This window comes from Chiloscyllium punctatum, chromosome 2 (assembly GCF_047496795.1).
Source record: "Chiloscyllium punctatum isolate Juve2018m chromosome 2, sChiPun1.3, whole genome shotgun sequence".
Classification (NCBI taxonomy): domain Eukaryota; kingdom Metazoa; phylum Chordata; class Chondrichthyes; order Orectolobiformes; family Hemiscylliidae; genus Chiloscyllium; species Chiloscyllium punctatum.
Window position 1 is genome coordinate 153,840,730 of NC_092740.1, and position 16,965 is coordinate 153,857,694.

Genomic DNA, 16,965 nt, shown 5'->3' on the forward strand with positions numbered 1-16,965 from the left:
TGCTGGAAAAGCATAGCAGGTCAGGCAGCATCCGAGTGTCAGGAGAATCGACGTTTCGGGCATAAGCCCATCATCAGCAAGGGCTTCATCCTGATGAAGGGTTTACGCCCGAAACGTCGATTCCCCTGCTCCTCAGACACTGCCTGACCTGCTGTGCTTTTCCAGCACTACACTCTCGACTCTGAGCTTTAGCATCTGCAGTCCTCACTTTCTCCTCAGATGTGTTCATTCCCTAATATTAAACCCAGAAAATATTTAGGCATAGAGTCATAGAGATGAGCAGCATGGAAACAGACCCTTCAGTCCAACACGTCCATGCTGACCAGATATCCCAACCCAATCTGGCCAGCACCCAGCCCATATCCCTCCCAACCCTTCCTATTCATAAATCCATCCAAATGCCTCTTAAATGTTGCAATTGTACCAGTTTCCACCACTTCCTCCGACAGCTCATTCCATACGCGTACCACCCTCTGTGTGAAAAAGTTGCCCCTTAGGTTTCTTTTATATCTTTCCCCTCTCACCCTAAACCTATGCCACCAGACGCCTGGAGGAAGAACGCCTCATCTTCCGCCTCAGAACACTTCAACCCCAGGGCATCAATGTGGACTTCAACAGTTTCCTCATTTCCCCTTCCCCCCACCTCACCCCAGTTCCAAACTTCCAGCTCAGCACTGTCCCCATGACTTGTCCTACCTGCCTATCTTCTTTTCCACCTATCTACTCCACCCACCCTCGACCTATCGCCTTCATCCCCTCCCCCACTCACCTATTGTACTCTGTGCTAATTTCTCCCCACCCCCACCCTCCTCTCACTTATCTCTCCACCCTTCAAGCTCTTTTCCTGTATTCCTGATGAAGGGCTTTTGTCCGAAACGTCGATTTTACTGCTCCTCAGATGCTGCCTGAAGTGCTGTGCTTTTCCAGCACTACTCTAATCTAAACCTATGCCCTCTAGTTCTGGACTCCCCTACCTCAGGGAAAAGATATTACCTATTTACCCTATCCATGCCCCTCATAATTTTGTAAACCTCTGTAAGGTCACCCCTCAGCCTCCAAAACTCCAGGGAAAACAGCCCCAACCTGTTCAGCCTCTCCCTATAGCTCAAGTCCTCCAACCCCGGCAACATCCTTGTAAATCTTTCCTGAATCCTTTCAAATTTCACAACATCTTTCCGATAGGAAGGAGACCAGAATTGCATGCAATATTCCAACAGTGGCCTAACCAATGTCCTGTACAGCCGCAACATGACCTCCCAACTCCTGTAGTCAATACTCTGAGCAATAAAGGAAAGCATACCAAACACCTTCTTGACTATCCCTTCTACCTGCGACTCCACTTTCAAGGAGCTATGAACCTGCACTTCAAGGTCTCTTTGTTCAGCAACACTCCCTAGGACCTAATCCCTAGTGCATAAGTCCTGCTAAGATTTGCTTTCCCAAAATGCAGCACCTCGCATTTATCTAAATTGGACTCCATCTGCCACTTCTCAGCCCATTGGCCCATCTGGTCAAGATCCTGTTGTAATCGGAGGTAACCCTCTTTGCTGTCCACTATACCTCCAATTTTGGTGTCATCTGTAAACTTACTAACTGTACCACTTATGCTCACATCTAAATCATTTATGTAAATGACAAGGACTAGAGGACCCAGCACCGATCCTTGTGGCACTCCACTGGTCACAGGCCTCCAGTCTGAAAAACTACCCTCCACCACCATCCTCTGTCTTCTACCTTTGAGCCAGTTCTGTATTCAAGTGGCTAGTTCTCCCTGTATTCCGTGCGATCTAACCTTGCTAATCAGTCTCCCATGGGGAACCTTGTCGAACGCCTTACTGGAACCACTTGTGTTTTTATGATGTCCTCCATACTGTATGATTGAATAATAGATCATGGTTCCCAACTAATTTATTTTACAATATTTTAGTAAAGCTAGCCATTCCTCCTGTTGTTGCTTCCTGTGGATTGAAGGAATCCTTGTTGTTTTGGGAGTACCTAAGGGAAAAAGGCATAATACATTATTTGAGAGCACCAAGATCTCAAATAATATATGCTTGTAAAAGGAGAAGGGAAGGTGATATTTGAGAATTAGAACTGCAGTAGCTTGACAGTGTGTATGGTTAAGACCATAATGCTGCAGTAGCACTGATACTTGGAAAGGACAGTAAGATCTTTGGCTTCATTGGAGAGCCAGAAAGTGAACACGAGCGAATCATGGGAAAAACACTACTTGCAGCATCTGGAAAGAACAAACATAAATTTATTTTGTACTTTTGCACCAGCATGAAATGCATTACAACTACTGAACCACTTTTGGAACACAGTTATTGTTGTCATATAGGCTAAAAAGATTGCTAATTTGTACATAGTAAAACTCCATAAATAAGGATGAGATGAATGACTAGAATTTGTAATGGTTGAGAGTTGAACTTCAACCAGAACAACATGAGAAAAACTCAACCTCACTCTGGATAGTAATATGGGTACTTCTACATTCACCTGAAAAATGAAGATGAAACATAATATTGTTAAGTCATCTGATTGCACTTCCAACAACCTGGTGCATCCTCCTTATTCCATTGAATGTCATTTTACATCATTTGCTCAAGTCCTGAAATGAGATTGATAAGTGCTTCATGAAAGGAAAAAAGGGTTAGGTCTCAGGCCCAGAAAGAGGGATCTTAGGCTAAAATTGATGAGGTGCAATTCATCAAATTTGTCAATAAATAGCTTTATTGACGAATTTGATGAATTCCTTTCATTGTGCAAACACTACAGCTGGAAGTATGTCAAAATGCTGGATCTGCTCTTCAAAACAAGTTGTTTTTCTATATATGTCTGGTTTAACACTACGTTATTGGATGTAGGTTTACTCACTGAGCTGGAGGGTTCATTTCCAGACGTTTCGTCACCCTACTAGGTAACATCTTCAGTGGGCCTCCGGGCGAAGCAGTGTTGATAATTCCTGCTTTCTATTTATATGTTTGGGTTGATGATGTCATTTCCTGCGATTATGTCATTTCCTGTTCTTTTTCTCAGGGGGTGGCAGATGGGGTCTAACTCGATGTGTTTCTTGATAGAGTTCCAGTTGGAATGCCATTCTTCTTGGAATTCTCATACGTGTATCTGTTTGGCTTGTCCTTGGATGGATATCTTGTCCCAGTCGAAGTGGTGTCCTTCCTCATCTATATGTAAGGATACTAGTGGGAGAGGGTCATGTTGCTTTGTGGCTAGTTGATGTTCATGTATCCTGTTGGCTTGGACAAACAGGCAGAAAACTAGCCACCAGGATACATGAACATCAAATAGCCGCAAAACAACATGACCCTCTCTCAAATATAATGTGAAAGTACACTAACAAATTTCCATCAGAGCTTATTTTGCCTGATGCCATTACTTCAATATTTGAATGAATCCAATCTGATCCATTTGTTTTTCTTGTTTCTCTAGAACCCAATATGCAGACCTCTGAGGCTGGTTCAGACACCACATCAACAGTGACTTTACAGACCTCAGTTGCAGGACAGCAGGCAGTGCAGGCCCAAGTGGTACAACAAGTACCCGTTCAGCAGCAGGTAAGTCTTACAGCTGAAATGGCAATGCATTTTATCTATTTTTTTTCCTCCACTGCCCTTGTAATGATACTTAGGTGAAGAAATAAGTGACCGTCTCTCAGATAGTCAACACAGCCATCATGTACAGCCTTCAACTGTGCTGAAGAGATTTCAAACACAATTATGTTTGGAACTTAGAATAATAGATACTTTGAATATATCATGATATGAAAGAATTCCACCTATCTGCCACTACCTAACATGGAAACCTTGCAACTTTGTCCTTATATTTTCTTTTATATACTGTCTTAAGAAATAAATTTTAATTTAGAAAAGGATTATTACTTTAACCTCGCACACAGAGGAATGTATACTCCAGTACAGTATCTAAATGCTATGTTTTTTTCAGACTTAAGCCATTATTGAATTTCTTTTAGTTGTGAAAGATAGGGCCTTCAATTTAGCCAGTGAGCGTGTTGTCGACTGATGATGCCATTGATTATTTTCGAACACACAATTTTTGTCAGTCTTACTGTAGCTTTTTTAAATACTGACTGAACTGGTGACTTTTGTCAGTCGTATTTTGGGAGTTTTTAACAGTTGATTTTATTCCAGTCAGACTGATAGTTTTTTTTAGCAGGTGGATTGATTCTAGATGCCATTTTACATTCTTTTGAGGGTTAGGGGAGGGAACTAAAGAAAGAAGGGGACTAAACTAACAGCTGGATTTCAATCAACTGAGTTTCAATCATTATTAATTTGTGATGGAGGCGATTTCAGCCTCACGTGGGATGTTGTGCTAGTAGTGGCCATTCTTCTTTATGAATTGTGTGAAGGCAAAGAAGACAATGTAGAAAAGATTAATGGAAATGTTTTCAAAGATTAGAAATTTTAGTTACTGCGACTGATTGGAGAGGGTAGAGCTTTTTCTCCCTTCTAAAAAGCAAAGGTTGAGAAGAAATTTGATGAAGGAATTCAAAAATCATGAAGGTTCTAAACAGAATTAATACACAGTTTGGATTTTTGAGAATCAGAGAATATTGATTAAGGTGAATGACAAGAATCAAACACAACATGGAGAAAAACTTTATATGCTGCAAGTTAAGATCTGACAAGTACTGGCTGAGAGAATGTATGATGGAAGCAGTTTCAGTTGTGGTTTTATCAATCTGTCTCCTCTCTCTCTGTTGCACACAGTCACACTAACACAAACGTACAGACATATGCATACTCACACTAACGCGTGTATACACACACACTCTCACTCTCTGTCTCTCTCTATCTCTCTTTCTCTTTCTCTGTGTGTGTCTCCTCTCATCCCACTCGCTCATGACACTTGCCTGCATGAGTGCATCTTTAGTTATGCTCAAAACAATTGGAACCATCCAGCTCAAAGCAGCCTTCTAGATTGGCATCCCAGCCTCGGCTTTCAAGCTTTGTTCCCTCATCACTTTTAAGTAAATTGCTAGAGTAAGTTAGCTTCCTGAGAAGAAATGTTGGGCATACGTAAACGTTTAAGATGTTGCAGTTACTTCTTTTTAAAAAGTTTGTTTATTTTTCAGGTACAACAGGTGCAGCACGTTTACCCAACCCAGGTGCAGTATGTGGAAGGGAGTGATGCTGTTTACACCAATGGAACTATGTGAGTCATTGTTTCATAGACAATGAGAATAACATCGGGCAAGCCTGCCAACTTGCAATTGCTTGTTTTGTGAAACTGCCCATGATAGTTTCATTGGAATCATTAGTGGGTAATAAGGACAGATGAATTGCAGAAATTGCCTAATTACGTTTTGGAATGTATCTTAAGATATTAAAAGAAGTGGATACATTGACAATGGATGCAATGGTAGTAATCTTACAAGAATCCTTAGAATCTGGAGAAGCCCCAGAGACTTGGAAAGCTGGTCTGTAACACCTTTATTTTAAAAGGAAAGAAGTCAATAAACAGCTGGTGAAAGGCCAGTTAGTTTAACGTCTGTCATTGGGAAAATTTTAGTGTATTATAAAGGATGTAATAGCAGCATGTTTATGATACGACTAAGCAGAGTCAGCACAACTTCATGAGGAGAAAATCATTCCTGACAAAATTACCGCAACACTTTGAGGAGGTAACAAATAGGTGAGATAAATGGGGAGCAGGGAATGTCATGTTGTGAAGGGAGTGAAGATAAATGTACGGAGATATTACCAAAACTATACAAGGCACTCATCAGCTGGAATGCTATGAACTGTTTTAGGCCCTTTGTCTCAGGAAAGATAAATTGGCATTGGAGGCAGACAAAGAAGGTTCATTTGGCTGGTACTGGGTATCGAGAGACTGTTTGATGAGGAGAGGTTGAATAGATTGGGCCTGTAGTCATTGAAATTTAGGAGAAAGATAAGTGACCTTATTGAGACATCCAAGATTCTTTCAGGACTTGAACAGGTTAGATGTGGAAGGTTGTTTTTCCTTGTGGGAGAGTCTAGGACCAAGAGGGCATAATGTCAGAATAAGGGGTTACACACTTAAGACCTAGATGAGGAGGAATTTCTTCGGAGTGTAGGTTGGGTTGTTATGTACATACAGGGCTAACATAGGCACATTTGTAACTAATAAGAGAATCAGGTTCTAGGAAAAGGCAGGAAATTTGAGTTGAGGGTTAATTGGATTAGCCATGAGCCTAGAGTTGAATGGCCTCCTGCTACATCTTATAGCCTTTCACCAACTTTATTTCTTCAAAGTAGCAGAATATTCAAAGCTTTTCATGCTATGAATGACAGAAGAAATGAAGTTAAAATGAAACATGAAAAGGAGGTTTATGACAAATGTTGAAAACAAAACTCAGTTAATAACAGGTGATTGTAGAAAGGTTTGCAGGACATTGAAAAATTAATATGCCGAACAAAAAAAGTTCTATGCAAAGAATGGCAGAAAATACTAAAGCAAACCCCAATGCGTTTCATAAGCTTTGACATAACTGTTGTATCTCTGAAAATAGTTGCTGGGATAGCAATGATGAACTCTTCCCATTGACTGAAATGCATGCAGCATGCCAACTTCAGATGCCTAATCGTTATAATGATTTTTGCATGTAACCAGCACTAACTGTTCTGTTATTTGACTACCAAGCATCAGTAAGAGTTCAAAAAGCATAACTTTGCAGCACTTAAAGCTAGTTTGCACTGCCAAAAGGGGATGTGCATGTTATTTGGAGCAGGTGCTGGGAGTAATGAAGGAAGCGACTCTTGCCTTGGGAAATATCTCCACAAATAATGGCACAAAATGGGATAGAATGGACACCAAGATTATAGATAGTACATTTCTGTACTGATGGAGGAGATGAAAAGGAAGAGAGTTGTCTTGAATCTGCATTGGAGTTATAATCCCTGCAGACTCTGATTCCATAGGTATTGGAAGTCAGTGCCAGGAATGACGCCCTGTGGACTGGGATGCAATGATTCAAGAGGTTCATGATTTCCCATAAATAGTTAAGGTCAGTGAATGCATGTCGAAATGTCTTAACTGACCACTAACCTAAGCCATTGCTCGATTTATCACACCCTCATCACTCACCATATCTTTTATTCAGTACTTACACTTAACATTCAGAAGCTGCTTTGCACACTCATGCATTGTAAAGCTGTAATACTCACATCCACATCCCTCAGCTTGGGAACACACTGCCAGTTATTAAACTATAGTAGCCATATAACCCAGCAGTTGCACCACACTCACTGACACAATTCCATTTTTCTTGCAGGACAAGGTGGCACACAGCTCAAAGCAGCAGGAGCTAAGTGGATGGGGAAACAATCATGGAGGATAAATAATTGCTTGGTAGTACCAAACTTAAAAATTGTTGACGGGAGACAAGAAGTCGAAGCTTTTTATCTTTTATTTATCAGGACACATCCTCATATGTTATCTTGGTTCACACATTCTGCTTCCCAGGCGTCACACAATCTCTTTGAATTTAGAATTCAGAGCTGATTGGCTCATGCATTTCTAAATTTCCCTTCCCGGCTGGCGTCTTGCACTTATGTACCCAGCAGTGCAGTCTGAAAGGCAGTGGCGGAACACCATGAAGAGAGTGATGATGGAAGCTTGTACATCTGTCGAGACAGAAGTAGATCTGATGAAAGGTTATCAATCTGAAATGTTAACTCAAGTTCTCTCTTCACCACACAAATCTCCATGTGGTGCAAATCTCCATGAGTATTTGCAGCATCTTTTTTTAATTACAGAATGACATTGATGGATATGCATAACAAAATACTTGATGCATTGGGAGGCCTGCCAGAAGGCCTATATTAAATGTCAAATAGCGTGGAGGAGTACAGTGCCAACTTGGCACAGGGTTTTGTGCAGAACTCAGTGTATCCTTCCAATCATGGAAGTGATGGCCAACTCCATTCATATACTTGTGGACTCAACCGTGATGCAGCACATAATGGCAAATGATGTAATTTCCATTGCAGCATAAGCAACAAATAATAACCATCTGAAGATTGAAGGGGTGAGTCAACTGCTGTCCTGTAATGCCGCCTTCCTGCCAAAGTTAAAAATCACGCACACTAGGTTGTAGTCCAACAGGTTTATTTGGAAGCACTAGCTTTCAGAGCGCTGCTCCTTCATCACGTAACTAGTGGGGTCGTATCATAAGACACGGAATGTATAGCAAAGCATGACAGTGTCATGCAATTAAAATGGTATGTTGAATAAACCTAGATTGCTGTTAAGTCTTTCATCCTTTTAAATGGGTTACGGATTTCAATTCATCAATATGTAAATCCCAGAAGTACTCTTAAGTCACATTCTCAAGATGACTGAAGGTTTTGTTAAAAGAAAGGTGACATCTCAGCTCAGACAATGTATTAAAGGTATGAGGTTAGAGTCTGTACCCCAATCTAGAGTCCATCTGGTTCTCTTTCCAAAGTAGAAATTTATAAAATTTTGTATGGATTGATGCCTGCAGGTTGTGTGCTTTTTGAGCAAAAATAGAATATATCTGCAAATACAATTCTGCAAATGCAAATTCACCCCGTAGACTTATACATATATATATGTGTGTGTGTGCGCGCACGTGCATGTCAGGGAGAGAGAGAGAGAGTGCATGTGAGTATGAGAGTGCGTGTGACAGGGTATAAGCTTGTGAGAGGATGTGGTGAGAGCGTGGGGGGGTATATGCATGTGTCTGTGAGAGAGTGTGTATGAGAGAGGGTCTGTGTGAATGTGTGTGTGAGACAGAGTGTATAGTGTATTGGAGTCACTATAGTTGACATGAACCCAAGGTCCCAGTTGAGGCTATCCTAATGGATACCAAACTTGGCTATCAGCTTCTGCTTAGCCACTCTGTGTTGTTGCATATCCCAAAGTCCGCATTGGGCAATGGTCACCCAAAGATTGGAGGCCAAATGACCCTGACCGCTGAAGTGTTCCCCGACTGGGAGGGAACATCCCTTTCTGGCGATTGTTGCGTGTTGTTCATTCATCTGTTGTCGTAGTGTCTGCTTGGTCTTGCCATGGCAAAGGGAGGATACGATGCCAGATTTTTCTATAGGCTCACAAAAAGCCGAGCTCCGCACTTTCTGTCTTCTAAAATGAATGCTTGTGGATACCCATTTGTGACTTGTCCAGGATTTGTGTTCGTGTCTTCTCACACAAGGCTCAGGTTCACTGTATAGTTTGAAGTTTTGATAGAGTGCATGTACTGTGTTAGGTCCAATTACAAAAATCCATCAAATTCAACACGGCAATCCAACTGCCAATGCTGTTTAAAGGCCCCATTAATCTCTCTGTACAACATATGTCCAGGCCTCCCTCAGATTTTCTATGCCACCTTTATGCACCCCTTGTGCTTATTCATGGCCAGTCACCCAGTAAGTCTTCAGGAATCATGAAGTAGCAGTTATTTACAAATAATTTTTGGGGAAATCCTAACCTCTAACGATCTGATAAAATCCTGAAATCCAACTTGCCATCATTGATAATAGAAATTAAAAAAATCCAATGTCTCAAAACAAAATTGTAATCCTTTAACTACTTCTTGAATTTGTAAACAAACAAGAAACTACATTAAGAAGCTGTAAGAACAGAATTTGCTTTGAATAAATGCCTTATTTAAAATAAATTGTCAATTATTCATGCATCAATTTGCCACCACTTTTAAAACCCAGCCAATTGTTATAGATATCCAGACCAATGTTTTGCATCCTTATTGCCTAATATTCACAGATCAGAAAGGTCTCACATTTCAGCTTCAAAGCAAAATGTCTACTAATCAAGGGAGAGAGAAGGGGGAGCATTTTTTCAACCTTTACTTGTTTTTTTAATTGCCAAATTGTCAGTTCGTCTACCTCACAGCACGGTGTAGTCTGACAGGAATTTTCTTTACGTTTTTAATACTAAGTGTACTTTCTTCAATGAAAAAAAGGCACTGTAATGCTCAAACCTTACAAATGAAAAGGCCAATCTACCTTAGAAAATTATTCATTGCATTAGGAGTCCATCAGTTTTGCAGTACAGTATCTAATCATATCATTTGAAGATATTTAAACATTTGATGCTTGCCTTTCAAATTGTTCCCAGCTCCTTAGCTGGTTCTCCCCAATGGTCACAAACTCTCCAAGGAAATGTTTGTTTACTTTTAGGGCTTCCAAAATACATACCACCATATGAGAATATGCACACAAGAAAACACAACTTTCCTTTGGACCTTACCATGACTCTCAAAGAGGTGTTTGTGCTGTTTGTACCAAAGCTTTCCCAACTTGTAAAAATACCACAAGAAATGGTTGGGTGCTTGGGAAAGCAGAGGAAAAATATTTCTCTAGCAACAAAAAAATAATTAAAGAACAGCATTTTTTGACCCAATTTTCACCTCCGTTGGGAAATGAAGATCTGCCTCTCCGTATAGGAGCACTGGTGAATGGAAAGATGGGTTACAGTTAGTGTTGTACTCAGATTTACTTCTCATGTGTCAACCATGGCACCCTTGATTCTAAGTCAGAAGATTGTGTGTTTGAGTCCCATTCCAGATGTTGAGTATCAAAAGGTGTATGTAACTACAGTACTAAGGTTTTGGAGCATTTTAGCAGAAAAGATGATGAAAGTTAATTTCACAAATAATTTAAAAAGTGAATTGGGTAGTTACTTGAGGTGAAGAACCACTGGACAAAAAGCAGGATGTATGACAAAAGGTATTTTAAGATGCCAACACAAGCATGGCAGGGAATGATCATCTTCTATGCTATAATTTGCTGTTTATATCAAACATTACAGCGCAGTACAGGCCCTTCAGCCCTCAATGTTGCACTGACCTGTGAAACCAATCTGAAGCCCATTTAACCTACACTATTCTATTTTCATCCGTATGTCAATTCACTGACCATTTAAATGCCCTTAAAAGTGGTGAGTCTACTACTGTCGTAGGCAGGGCAACACACATCCCTACTACTCTGAGTAAAGAACCTACCTCTGACATCTGTCCTTTATCTATCACCCCTCAATTTAACACTGTGTCCTCGTGCTAGCCATCACCATCCCAGGAAAAAGGCTCTCCCTGTCCACCCTATCTAACCCTCTGATTATCTCATATGTCTCAATTAAGTCACCTCTCAACTTTCTTCGCTCTAAAGAAAACAGCCTCAAGTCCCTCAATCTTTCTGTGAACTGCACTCTATGGTGTGGTACTGAGCCCACAACCGACAGAAATCCCGAGAGACGTTCAATTATCTATTAAAAACAAGTATTTATTGGTGTTAACTGCATATTATTTGGATGTCACTTCTATCGGATCATAATTGGAATCTCACCTGTGCTCATAAGTGTTGAAGACTAAAAGGGGGGTTGATGTCTGCAGCCAAACAATATGCAATTTGTGTGAATAATAGCTTAAAAGTGAATCAAGATTAGGTTCCAGTATTTGATCCATCTCAACCTGTCAATCCTAATATTGGAGCTGTGCAATATACTTCAATGCCCCTGGCTGGAGAGCAAGGTAATAAACCAAAGTTGCAATGTTAGGCAATTAGTCTAATTTTAAAAATTAAAAAAGGTCTAATGTGATGTCTTACAGAAGACAGCCCATGTTATCTAGGCTCATGTATAAAGAATGGCTTTTGGGTGAGATACCAGAGGACAACTGGTGTTGTGTAACTGTAGCCTAGCATGACTCATGTCTTTGAAAGAGTGTGAATAGAAATACAAATTGAAAAAGTACAATGCCTCTTTCTAAGGTACAGAAATCAATATAATTTAATCATAGTTGACCTTCTCAACACAAAAGGTCATGTACAGAATTTCTCATCAGGTCTGCAGAAGTCATAGAGTCATTCAGCACAGAAACAGACCCTTCGATCCAACCAGTCCACACCGAGCATGATCCCAAATTAAACTAGTCCTACCAGCCTGCTCCTAGTCCACAGCCCTCCAAACCTTTTCTATTCATGTACTTATCCAAATGTCTTTTAAACATCATTGTACCCACATCCACCACTTCCTCAGGAAGTTCATTCACACACAAACTACCCTCTGTGTAAAAAAATTGCCTCATGTCTTTTTTAAATCTCTCTCCTTTCACCGTAAAAATGTGCCCCCTAGTCTTGAAATCTCCCATCCTAGGGAAAAGACAACTACCATTAATTGTATATATGCTCCTCATTATTTTATAAACTTCGATATGGTCTCCGCCCAACCTCCTACTCTCCAATAAAAATAGTCCTGGCCTAGCCAGCCTTCTTTTTAACTAAAACCTTTCCATATCCAGCAACATCATGTTAAATCTATTCTGAACCCTCTCCAGCTTAATATCCTTCCTCTAAGTGAGCAACTAAAACTGGACACAGTATTCCTGAAGATGCCTCACCAATGTTCTGTACAACCTTGACATGACTTCTCAACTCCTATACTCAAAGGACTGAAGGCAAGCATGCCAAATGCCTTTTTAATCACCCTGTCTACATGGTAGTGTTTGACTCAGAAGCAACCCCACAAGAAACATTTAAAAAGGCTAGAGGACTCTTTAATTGTTTTGAAGACTCCTTGACAAGGACTTTTAAGAGTTTGCATCAATTCTAATGGGATCAGTTGTAATTTCCTGGATAACAAATACTGGTTCTTATAATCTGGCGCACTTGACCTGAAAGTGCCAGCTGGAAGGATGTTGAGAAGCTTTATGGCTGGTAAATACAAAGAGAGCTGCAGAAACAAAGGTTAATTCCAAGCAGAAGAGCTGGAAGGTGCAGCGATGCGAAGGTTGTTTGGTTGAAAAATAACTCTGGAAAGCTACACCATTATGATTGCCATGATCTGATGAAAAGACGCCATGTAGTGAAGCCACAATGATAGCCATTGGCAGTGCATGTCTACGTGGTCTGCTGTGATGGTCATCTTAATGTAAGAGGCTGTGATGTCAACAGTGACCTATCATGGAAGCCTGAGTCTCATTAGATACTTGTGCTCAGACAAGTTAAAAGAGTTGATCCTTTGCCTGTAGACTGTGATGGGGTATCACCTCCTTCCAGATGGATGTGTCCATCCTCCCCTTTCTCGAATGGCATGTGGTTAAAGAGAAGGCTGGTGCTGCTACTGCTGGAGCTGATACTAATGCTAGTGGTGCTGCTTCTGCTGTTCCTCATCAGCGATTCAAGATAAAGCTGCTCCAGTGTCTAACAGCTGACAGCAGACAGTGCAGATCAAAGTCCAAGAAAAGTGAATTGGCTTCTAAAAGGTTGAAACTTCTCTGTCAGGCAGTGAGCAACAATCTCTCGCTTAGGTATGGCTGCAGCTATTCAGTTTCACTGTCTGAGGACCAGATGTTTTGTTAGCTTTATTGACTGTGCTTTCAAATGATCAAGGCAAGTTCTATACTAGCTAAACCTGTTTCCTGGCTGTTACTCAAGATTCAGGGTTGTAGACTGAATTATTTGATTATTCAATTATTATAAACACCTAGATTCTTGAACATCTTTTGTTACCTTGAAAACTATTAATGAATGATGTTCACTCATTCATATTAAACAAGTTAAAAGTACTGAGCCAGCTTATGCAATGCAAAAACCAAAATCTGTCTTTTGCTTAAGAATAATGTTAAACTTTTAATGATTATTGGCTAACTTAACATTCACACAAATTTATTAAAAAGCTGAGACAAATAATGGTTCAAATCCTAATGGACTAACCATTGAAAATGGAAAACAATAAGACTGTTTCAATAATCATTTACATTTCACAACTGTTGTGCGATCCTAGACACACCAGAGATGTCTGATGCCCTTCTGTACGTGAACCCTAGAAGACAAAAATTCACTGACAGTTGTTTTTAAACACACAAAGCTGAAATAACACACTTTTGCTAGAATTAGGAGGGAAAGTGGGGAGTTATTGATTATAAAATTCAATTTTGAAGCCACCTTAATTTTAGTACTCCAGGTGCCTTTGGCCCAAATAGAACCAGTCCAGACTCTCTCATTGTGCTGGACCCTATTTTGGTGAGTTCTTTGACACAGTCAGTCATTGTCATAGTGATGGAAGTATACAAATTGTGATGTTAGTCAAATGTGTTGATCTGACACTCGTGTCATTTTTGACTCAATGGTCCAGCCAACATACTCTCCTAAACACTCAACATTGCACATGCATTCAGTATCAGAAAGGACATGCCCAATAGCAATATTTAAAGGAATTTATCATCACCGCATTCCTACAGTGCAGGAAAAGGCTATTCAGTCCATTAACTCTGCCCTGACTCCCCAGAGAGGATTCCACTCAGACCCTCACCCAATCCCTATAATTTTGCATTAACCATGGCTAATCCACCTCGTCTGTACATCTCTAGACACTATGGACTATTTTAGCATAACCAATCTACCTGGCCTGCACATCTTTGGACTGTGAGGAAACTGGAGCACCCAGAGGAAACCCATGCAGACACAGGGAGAACATGTAAACTCCACATAAATAATCACGCAAGGCTGGAATTGAACCCAAGTCCCTGGAGCTGTGAGGCAGCAGTGCTAAACTGAGCCACAGTGCCACCCACTAATGCTTAGGTTAGTTGCTGATTTAGTTTTGCTAACATACTGAGCTATTAGAAATGTTTTGGTAATTTGTGCTATTGTCATGCTGGTGAAGCCAGAGACAGTTGAATCCTGCACAACATTAACACAATGAGGCTACCTAGAGTACAGTAATCAACTGAGGAGGAAGAGGAGCAGCTAAAGAGGATGCAACCAACATGTGACCTTTCCAGCCAGATTATTCATGATCAGTTTATCTGACCATCAATGTAAACAACTCTAATGCCCTATTTGTCCCATACCTTGCCATCTCTCTTGCTCTGATCATCACTGTGTCTTCCAGGCCATTACTAAACAAACCAACGTTATCATATAATATACACAGTTGAATAGTCAACTAATTGCCATGTGCATTCCCTTAGTGTCTACTTTGTTACTTTGCCAGTGCTACTGCTTATTGAGTACTCGTGCAAGAGTTGTAGCATGATTGGTTGAAGGCAGTTGACTTTCAATGAGGGGACTTATGAAATAGTCTCGAGCGTTCATACACTTAGAAGGTCCAGCTTTGCACTGCATCACCTCTACATAAATGGCAATATTTGAAGGTTGGAGTTTAAAAGCCAGGAAGCCTTGTTACAACTGTACATGGAGTTGGTGAGACCGCACCTGGAGTGCCATGTACAGTTATGGTTCTCTATTTAAAAAGGATATGTTTGGAATGGAGGCTGTTCAAAAGAGATTTGCTATTAAAGATGATTTCTGGGATGAAATGGTTGACTATCAAGAGGAGCTAATATGTTAAACTTTTATTCATTAAAGTTCAGAAGAATGAGGGGTGATCTAATTGAATCATTTAGGATTCCCGGGGACTTGGGTTAGATGTTGAAGATGTTTTCACTGGTGGGGGGGAATAGGGGATGTAGTTTCATTTAAAACCGAGATTCAAGTAGATTTCTTCTTCCAAAGGGTAGCATATTTCTGAAATTCTCTATCCCAGAGGGTTGTGGAGACTAGATCAGTGAAAGTGTTTAAAAAGGAGGTGGATTTTTCAAGCATCAGGAAGTTGACGGCTGTGAAAGCAGACACAAACAAGGAATTAAGGCCTGGGGCGGGTCAGCCGTGAAGTTGTTGCATAGTGGGGACAGGCTTGATGGGCTGAATGGCCTAATATTGCCCCATTTCTCATGTCCTAAGGCTGGCTGACAGCTCAAGCATGGGCATTGGCTTTGGCGAATGGATAGATGTAAAAGTCAGCAGTTTCCTACCCCATAGTGTCACGGCCTCTCCCCCAGGATAATAATAATAATATTAGTAATAATAATAGAAATTTGGTCAAGCAGCGATTGCTGAACTGGTGTGAGAAGGAGCATGCCTTTTTGAACATTGGAATTCGAAGCTAGAATAGAAGCAGTCTGAGCTTAGATGGTGACAAGCCTGTTTACAATATGAGCTTCCACTCAGAAATTGAGTGGCTTCTTCCTGTGTTGCATTGGAAGCTGGAGCAATGGGCAGTGGTTGCTGCGTCACAATTGGATCAACAGTGAATTGTATACAGTGGAAAGGATGGGCTTCATGTTTGTCATGATACTGATTATGTTAGAGCCAGACTTCTTCTTGCTTCTAGCAAGTGACAAGTCTGTTTGGTAGGCCCATTGATGTACCAAATATCTGTGTTTTCCTCATCTTTAAACAATCAACAGAACTAAACTGGAAGCATTAATCACGTGAGAAGATGGGTGAGTATTGCATTAAATTTATAGCTTAGCTGGTTAAATTATGTTATGTAATTAATAATTATTGAGTAATACTTCTAAATTTAATTATTTAAGTAAAATATATATAGCTTGGCAGATGATGTGTAAGAGCTGTGGGATGTAGTGAGCACTAGTGTGATTTTCATCAACACATGTACAATAAATGTCTACAGCTCGAGCAATTTCAATTCAGATTTGACAAGCTGGAATCTGAAATCGAGACACTACTATGTATTTTGTAGGAGCACTTTACTGGAAGTCAGTCACATTCGTTGGATTTGACACTGTGATGTTTGCCTGCACTCAGGAATGAGGGTGGATAGCTACAAGCAAAGTCAGATATAGGATCTGGAAGGTAGCACTGAAAGAGACTTGGCCCTTGTTAGTTTTCAGTAAATTCTAGATTCTTGAAGGTAGAATAAATGAAAATAGGACCTGCAGGGTGGATCAGTTAACTGGTCATGGCACTAGAATGCAGGAATTCATTTAAGTGGGGAGAGTAAATACGAATGTAGTGTCTGGAACAGTGTGGTAGGGGATGAGGGGATTGCTGCAGTTCTCTGCAGCCCAGAATGAGAGTCTGCCAGGCTATGTATCTTCCTGGTGCCATGATATAGGCCTTCTGCTTATTTCTGGAGAGTAACATGCAGTGGGAT

General features: G+C 40.5%; 1 protein-coding gene across 6 annotated transcripts in view; it reads left to right on the forward strand.

Annotated features, from left to right (window-relative positions):
• The window catches only part of LOC140491963 (transcription factor RFX3-like), a 271,083-nt gene that overhangs the window by 110,454 nt on the left and 143,664 nt on the right, over window positions 1-16,965 (forward strand). For 4 of the 6 annotated variants that reach the window (XM_072590501.1, XM_072590482.1, XM_072590521.1 and 1 more), the window contains 2 exons: window positions 3,451-3,575; window positions 5,117-5,196. In XM_072590501.1, coding sequence (XP_072446602.1) covers window positions 3,459-3,575; window positions 5,117-5,196 — 197 coding nt within the window. In that variant the 5' untranslated portion in view covers window positions 3,451-3,458. Of the gene's footprint in view, window positions 1-3,088; window positions 3,192-3,450; window positions 3,576-5,116; window positions 5,197-7,011; window positions 7,031-7,297; window positions 7,375-16,965 lie in introns of those variants that run through there. The other 2 variants (XM_072590510.1, XM_072590531.1) reach the window with 2 other exon arrangements.